At 71.5% G+C, this 8,077-nt stretch overlaps 1 protein-coding gene across 1 annotated transcript; it reads left to right on the top strand.

Moving 5' to 3' along the window:
- The first annotated feature begins 4,604 nt into the window (after nt 1–4,604).
- ID1 (inhibitor of DNA binding 1) lies at nt 4,605–5,462 on the top strand. The gene is made up of 2 exons (XM_074843152.1): nt 4,605–4,987; nt 5,170–5,462. Exons 1-2 carry the CDS (start codon nt 4,667–4,669, stop codon nt 5,209–5,211), a joined length of 363 nt encoding a protein of 120 aa, XP_074699253.1. The 5' UTR covers nt 4,605–4,666; the 3' UTR covers nt 5,212–5,462.
- The last annotated feature ends 2,615 nt before the right edge of the window (nt 5,463–8,077 follow it).

Genomic DNA, 8,077 nt, shown 5'->3' with positions numbered 1-8,077 from the left:
AGTGACCATCCCCTTCCCCCTCCCACTCCTCCGGCGCTTGGCCATCCCCTGGCTGGCCTCAGCCTGGCCCCCCCCTCTCTGCAACACCCAGATTTAGGGCCGTGCTCGCTGACCCCCAGGCGGTTTTGAGCCCCGGAGCGGGGATCGGGGTGCAGGAAGGTGGTGAGATGGGGACGTGCTCTGCCTCAGCTGCTGGGGGGACTCAGTGGGCCCCCCACGGCCTGGGGGAGCAGTTGTGGGAGGGAGAGCGCCGGGTGACCCCAAACCCAGCCCCGGAGTGGGGTGAGGAGAGCGCAGGGCTGTCCCTCCCCTCCTTGTAAGGAGCCTGGCGCCAGCCTGCAGCCCCTGGGGCTGGGACAGGCAGGGGGGGGCAGCACAGGCAGGGGGGCTGCAGAGGCTGCAGGCAGGAGCAGCTCCAGCAGCCGCCTCAGCTCCCACTGGGGCCGGCGGCCGCATGTCCCGCAGCAGCGCGGTGTCCTCGGGGCGGGCGTGCGGGGGATCCGGCGTCCCTCCGCCCATGCCCGCTGCCAGAATAAATAGAAAGTGTTTGCCGGCCCGGCAGCCCCTCCACAAAAGCCGTATTGAACCATTATTCCCTGCGTTGGCTGCGAGCACTAAAAGTGGCGCCTCGCGTTCTGCCATCTAATGACCCTGCGCAGTCTCCTGCAGATGTTTTCGATGACTTACAGCTCCTTTTCCAACAGCCCCGTCCGCAAAAACAAGAGGGGCCACTTTAATTCCAATTAAATACCTCCAGCTAAGCAAACAGCGTGCAGCAGGGCTTGGGCACGGCGGCCGCCAGGCCCGGCCCATGGAGTCGCTGAGTCTAGACTCCAGATGTGATTTCACCGGCCTCCGGTGTCCCCTGGACGTGGGGCACAGGGTCCTGCCTCCAGCCGGGGTCCTGCTCGCTGCTGCCGCGCTTGTGCCCCTCGCTGTGGCTCCGCCAGGGCGTCCCGCGGGGCTCTGCACCCTCCCTGGCGCTGGGTGGTGTCCCTCCATGTCACCGTGGCCTCGCACCCGTCCTCATGCAGCCTCTGGAGCCCCCGAGCGCACGGGAGCAGGGTGGGAGAGGGGGTCGCTGGCATATGGTACCCCCCTGCCTTCCTGGAGCTCGGGGCAGCCTGTGCCAGCCCTGCGTGCGGTGGGAGCGCGGCAGCGAGCCAGGAGCGTTCCTGGGGACGGGGGGTTGTGGGGTCACCCCTCACTCTGCCCGTCCGGGAGGAAGGAAACGCTCCGGGCCCTGCAAGGAGCCGGCGCCTCGGTGGCCCCGGTTTCGCTCGCCTGCTGCACCTGGGCCCCGTGGCACCGGCACCGCGGCAGCCGCGCGGCTCCACAGTGGCTGGGCCACCGCCGGGCCACCGCTGGGCCACCTTCCCCTCGCCGCGGGGTCCCTCCGGTTTCGGCTGCGGAAACGCAAACGCGGAGGCTCCGGCAGGAAACCTCCATCGGCGGAGCTGCACCCAGCCGGGGCGGGGGGGACGGAGCCAGCCTGCCCTGCTGCCGCCAGCGGGGGCGTTTGGGGTGATCCCCCCCACTCTCCCACCCCTCAGGGTAGGGGGAGCCCCTGGGCACCCTCTTCTCGTGCCAAACTCCCACCAGGGATTGCGGCGGGGCGCAATGGGTGCACAGGGGGCACCCCTGGGTGCAAGCACCGGGCAGTGGGGTGCTGGTGCCTTGGTGGGGGGGGTTGGACACTGCCGTTGCTCGTCCCCAGAGCCCTGCAGACCCTCCCCACCGCGACGGGTGCTGTGTTCCCCACGGGGATGCCTGGTGCTGGTGGGGGTGCCGACAGTGGGAACTGGGGTCCCACTGGGTGCTGGCGCCCGGCTGGCGGCTGCGAGCGGGGAGAGGAAGCAGCCGAGAGCAGCCCCAGCCCCGGCCGGCGCAGGAGGGGCAGGAAGCTGGAATAAATCCCAGGAAGGGCCGCCTGGCTCCAGCTGGTCTGGGCTGCAGCGGATGGAGCCGGGAAGGGGAAGGGAGAAGGCGGGAGGGGAGCAGGCAGGGGCTCGCTCAGGCCTCAGCCCCGCTCCAGCTGCGCCGGCGGCCCCAGCTCAGCACCATCCTGTGGGCACCGTGGGGCTGGAGGCTCTGCCCAGCCCCAGGGCCCATCTGCGAGTGGCGTGGGGCGAGGGGACCCCCATGGAGCCCAATCCCAGCCAGGGCAGGAGCAGCCCCGGTTTGGGGGTCCCGTTCACTGTGGGGGGGTTGTCTTGGTGCTGCCTCATGGTGCTGGCCGACCCCCATCCTCATCCTGCGGCCCCTCGGCCATGCCCTGTGTGGTCCCGGCAGGGTGGGGGGTGGCTGGGGGAGTTGGGGGGGGCTTTGATGTGTTCGGCTGCTGGGCAACCCCCGCTCAGCGCAAAGCAGCCACCCCCCCCCCCCCCGCCCCGAGCTGGGCTGAGCCCAGGCAGCACCATATGGCCGAGGCCGCTGTTACCGCGCCGTGCGCCGTGTTCCCAGAATTGAGATGGAAATGAAGCGATCCGTCTTGCCGGACAACGCCGGGGACAACGCTGGCCGCGCTGGCCGGCACACCAGGCCGTGGCCCCATGCCCGGCTGTGGTCAGGGCAGTGTCCCAGGGCCACGCTGGTAGCCCTGACCCCAGCACCCCGTCCCCAGCACCCCAACATGTCCCGCAGCCGGTGGCATCGCACAAACCGGGGCCACCGGGCACCGCAGCGGCCGTGCCACGTGTGCCATGGCGGCGAGGCCCATCCCAGTCCCCTCGCCACCCGGGGTGGCCGGTGCTTGGGGACAACGGGCCGGGTGCCCGGTGGGGCGCGGGGGGCCGGCTCGTCCCCGGCCGCGGCGCATTGTTGGCGGCGCAGCTGGCGGCACCCGGCCGGCCGGCGGCACTGAAAGGCATTCCTGCGCACAATGTCCCCTGGCCTCCCCGCCGCGGCCCGGCCGCCACCGCCAGATGGGGGCTAATTAGCAGCTTTGAGAGCCGCGGTGGGAACCGGGCAGCGCCGGGCCCTCCGCCGAGCCCTGAATGGAGGGGGTGACCCCAGCGCCGTGCCCACCCTGGGAACCGCCACCGCACCGGGACAGGGGACACGGGGAGGAGGGATGGAGGGACAGAGGGATGCAGCTCCCCCCATCCAAGCTCTTCAAGATTGCTGCCCCCCCGCCAGAAAGAAGAAGAGGAGGGGAGGCCTTCGGCTCCTGCGTGCCTGGGGAGGCTGCAACCTCTCAGGACCCCCAGCGCAGCCCCCCAAAGGGCAGGACACCCTCTGCACCCACACCGGGGCCTGCCCGCGCCACGCTCTGCAGCCAGGAAGGGCACATGGTGTCCCCGTGGCCACGCCACCACAAAGGTGCCACCACAAAGGTGCCACCACGAAGGTGCCACCACGAAGGTGCCGCAGCAGCGGGGGGTCAGGGTACGCTGGGGCCACGCTGTCGGGGTGCCCCAGTGCCCGGCGTGGCCTTGTGGGGCGCATGGGGGGGGTGGCGTGGGCAGCTCCGGCACCCAGGTACACGCGTGGGTATGTGAGGTGGCAGGTATGTGTGGGTGTGCGGGTATGTGCATTCACCTGCGCGTGTGTGTGCACACGTGTGCGTCCACGGGTCTGTGGATCTTCCCAGGCGCGTGTTTGTGGGTGTCCGTGCATCTGTGCGGGCGTGGACGTGGGCGCGCGTGGCTCCGTGTGTGCTCACGCGCACTCACGCCCGTGTGTGTGTCTGCCCATGTCCATGTGTCTGTACACGTGTGTGCATCATCCGTGTGTCCGTGTGTGCACACACATCCGTGTGTCTGCACACCCCCCCGTGGCTCTGGACCCACGCACACGCGTGGGCTCTGCCCGCTCACCCCCCCCCCTCGCTGCAGGGCCGGGGGGGGCCCTCTCAGCGCTGCCCTGCGGGTCCGGCGGGCCGGGGTCCTGCTTTTGGGGTTCCCCCCCGGGGCTCGGGGCCCCCGCAGGGCGCTGGCCGCGCCTCCCTGCAGGTGCGGGGCTAATGAGCAATAACGCTAATTACCGCCCAGCTCCGAGCCCCCCCCAGGGCAGGGACCGGTTTTCACTTCGGGGCGCTGCCGGGACCTTCCCCCCGCGGCGGGGGAGACCGCACCGGGGCCGAGGAGCGCTGGGGGACGGGCTGACCCCGGTGGGGATCCCCCCGTGGGGGGGACCCGGTGCCCCCAGGCTGGGCTGCAGGTGCCCCCCCCCCCCCGTCGCCATGGGCACCGCCCGCGAGGCGCCGCGCGGGGTTTATGAATGGGGCCGGCACGGCCCTGGCGTCTGCTGGGCTGAGCCGGGGGGGGGCGGCGGGGGCCCGGGGGAAGAGGCGGGGGGGGCGGCGGGGGTGGAGAGGAAGCCGGGGCTGCAGGGAGCCCGACACCGGGGCAGTTAGCGGCGGGGAAGGGGATGGGGCAGCCGCCGCCGCCGCTCCGCACCCCCCCGGTCACCCCCTTCCTTCGCCCCGCCGCTGCCCCTTTAAGGCGCTGCCCTTCTGGGCGGGCTCACGAGAGGGCGGGCGGGGCCATCCCCGCCCCCGCGGCGTCGCCATTGGCCGCGGTTCACCCCGAGGCCCCGCCCCCCCCGCCGCCGGCGCTCTATAATTGGCGCGGCGGGGCGCGCGCTCGGCTGTCCGCCCGCAGGGTCCCGCCGCCGCCGGTCGCCTCCCGCCGCCCCCCCTGCCCCGCTTCCCCCCTCCTCGCCCATGAAGGTCGCCACCGCCGCTTCCTCGCCGCTGCCCGCGGGCGCCGGCGGCGCGATGAGGGCGGTGAGGCCCGGGGAGGCCGCTCGCTGCGGGCCGGGCCCGGGGGTGTCCCCGGGGGCGGCGGAGCAGGCGGCCGCCGCGCTGCTGTACGACATGAAGGGCTGCTACTCGCGGCTGCGGGCGCTGGTCCCGACGCTGCCGCGGCACCGGCGGGTCTCCAAGGTGGAGCTGCTGCAGCACGTCATCGACTACATCTGGGACCTGCAGCTCGCGCTGCAGCGCGGACCCCCCCGCCCCGCCGCCGCCGGGGACCCCCCCGAGGTGAGTGCGGAGCCCCCGGCACCGCCCCGCTCCCGCTGTCCCGGCCCAGCCGGGTTTCCCGCACCCCCCCCCGCCGCTCTGCACCGCGTTGTACCCTCCCCGGGGGCGTCCCACCCCCGGACCCCCCCATCCCGACCAGCACTGACCGGCCGCTTCGCCCCCCGCCCTCCCGTTTCCCGCAGGCTCCGTGCATGCCCGCTGCCGACCGCATCCTGTGCCGCTGAGACCGCACCGGACCCGCCACCGACATCCCCGGGATCCCGGCCCCGAGCGCCGCGGCTCGTCTGCATCCCGGGACACGCTGGGGCCGGTAACGGCGACCCTCGGCCCCGGGGGGTCCCCCCGCAGCCCGGGACGCGGGACGTATCCTTCTCAGATTGCTGAGAGCATTCCCCGTATTGTATATTACAATGATGCTGGAGAATATTGTTCTACAATAGCTGGAGTTTTGTTATTAAACAAGCCCTGATGACCAGGCACGCTTCTGCTTCCTGCCCCCCCTCCTACCCGGGGGGGCTTTTGGGGGGGTCTGGCCCCGGGGACACGGCCCCAGGGAGCATGGAACTGGGGGGAGCCCTTCTGGACCAGTATGGGCTGGTTTGTGGGTTTGCTGTGGGGTACTGGGCGGGGGGGGGGGGTGTGTGTGTGTGTCTCACATGAGCTGGTCCCAGTTCCCCCCAGTGTGCTGCTGGGGGGTCTGCAGGTGGCCTGTCCCTGTCCCAGCACTGTGTCCCCACAGAACCTCTCCTGGGGCTCCTGTGGGTTCGTGTCCTGCTCCCCCCTCTCACCCCCTGGACTCAGACATGGGGTGTCGGCACACAAGGAGGGGTGATTTGCCCCCCAGTTTCTGTGGTGGGAAGATGCAGCAGCACTGGGACGTGACTCCCCTGGGCAGGACAGTGACACTGAGGGGACAGCGCTGGGAGCCAGCTGGGGGCCTCTGTACCCAGCCGGGGGTCCTGGTCCCCCCGGGGCAGTGGGGACTTTGCAGCGTGGGCCTGTCCTCGCCCTGTTTCCCAGCGGGGCCACCTGCACCACTCCCACGGTCGCCCATGTGTTGGGGCTGAGGCTGGGGCGCAGGCGGCTGCAGGGTGCGAGGCCGCGGGAGGGTGACACTGAGGGACAGTCCCGTCTCCCAGAGGGGGGGGGGGTGTGTGAGCCCTGGGGTGCTGCTCACTGCAGTCCCCCCCCCCCCCACCCCACTCCAGTGCTGCCCCTGCGGTTCCCGCTCGCCCTGGTGCAACCCCCCACCAGTGGGGCCAGGGCCCAACAAACTTCTTGGGAGAAGGAAATTGCATCAGGGGTTGTGCAACCCCCCCTCTGGGCTGGGGGTGCCCCCGGCAGCGGTGCTGACCGGAGCTGTCCCGTGAGTGACGAACACCTCGGGGGACACGACACACCCTCCCGTGTGCGTGGACCTTCCTACGGGCCTGGCAGTGGTGAATTGGGGTGCCTGGGGGGGGGCTCCTGCTGCCCCAGCCACCCCCCGGGGGCAGGAGGCCAACTCGGGGCTGCCCTGGCAGGGCCCTTCCTGCCCCCCAGGGTCCCGCAGCTGGGGGTGTCTGGGGTGGGAAGGGGTTGACTGCACGTCTGTGTCCCTGCGTGAGCATTTGTGTGTGTTTGTGCGGGCACAGTCACAGCTCCGTGTGTGTGTCACAGCCCCTGTGTGCCTGCTCGTGGTTCCCCAGCCCCCCAGATGCCCTGGCAGGGGGATGAGCAGGGGCAGGTGACTTGGGGAACCTGGACACCTTGGCCTGGCTGTGACACAGCAGTGGGGGACATGTAGCAGGGCTGTGGGCTCCAAGTCCCTGGGGATGAACCTGTCCATCAGCCCTGGGGTCCCCTCTGTCATGGGATGAGTCACCTCTATCATCGGATGGGTCCCCTTTGTCACCCCCAGATCCTCTCTGCCGTCCCCACTGGTGTCCCCTCTGTCGCACCCCGGGTCCCCTCTGTCGTCCCCACTGGTGTCCCCTCCATCGCCGCGCGGGTCCGGGAGCGCGGCGGGGCCGGCGCTGGGGCCGTGGGTCCCTCTCCCGGTGCCCGCTGGCACTGCACGGCCCGGCCCGGGCCGCCCTCCCGGAGGAGCCCGGGACCGGGAGAACGGGGCCCCTGGGGGGTCTGTTCAGGCCGGGGGCGGTGCGGGGGGTGCTGGGGCTCTTCCCCACGCCACGGCGCAGCGGCTGCGTCCCTGCCGTGCTCCCCGGTGCCGTCCTTGCCCGTTTCTTACCGGCGGGGATGGAAACTCCAGCTGGAGCCGCGGGCACAGGGACTCTGCGTGACCTCACGTGTCCCCGCGGCTCTGCCCTGACCCCCTGGCCAAGCCCCGTGTGCCCGCGGCCAAGCTCTCGCCATGCAGCCGTGGGGCACGGGGACACGGTGTGGCAGTGCCACGTGGCTGCTGTGACCGGGGCCTGGCACCACCGGGACACCCCGAGAGCTGGGAAGGGGCTGCACGGAGCCGGCTGGGGCTCGGAGTGGGGCTGTCAGGGCTGAGCCACCAGCCACGTGCCGGGATGCCGGATGCGGCCACACCAGGATGCGCTGGAGAACCCCAGGGAGGGCCCAGCCCCGCGGGCACCTGCGCCCCGACCCGTCCTTCATTGTTTTCATGGGACCTGATTCATCCCGGAAGGGATTAGGGATCGGGGAACCCGGTGACGTTCTGGTCCGACCAGCCAGGCCACCCCGGGATGGACATCAGCCTCAGAGCCGGTCCCTGCCGCTCGCTGCCACGCACGGCCCTGGGGACGTGGCGGAGCTGGGACCTATGGCCGGACCCACGGTGGGACCCATGGCTCCTGCGGCGTGGGGCACTGCGACCGCCTGCCACGGTGAGGCTCGGTGCAGGGCAGGGGCACCTGGGGATGGAGGGGCCTGCGGTGGGCACGTGGCCAGGGGCAGCGCTGGCCTTTGGGACACTGCTGGGGGCTGTGGCCATCGCTGTGGCCGTGGTTGGTGGCACTGGGGGGGCCCAGGCAAGCGGGCAGCTGCTGTGAAGGTCTGTAAGGTGCGTTACACAGGGCGGTGGTCCCTCTGGTGAGGTCGGCCATGGGGTCTACATTCCCCCCATGGTGCTGGGATGGGGCC

Source organism: Strix aluco, chromosome 17, assembly GCF_031877795.1.
Source record: "Strix aluco isolate bStrAlu1 chromosome 17, bStrAlu1.hap1, whole genome shotgun sequence".
Taxonomy (NCBI): Eukaryota; Metazoa; Chordata; class Aves; order Strigiformes; family Strigidae; genus Strix; species Strix aluco.
Note: the sequence above shows the minus strand (reverse complement) of the source record. Positions and strands in the feature narration are given on the sequence as shown.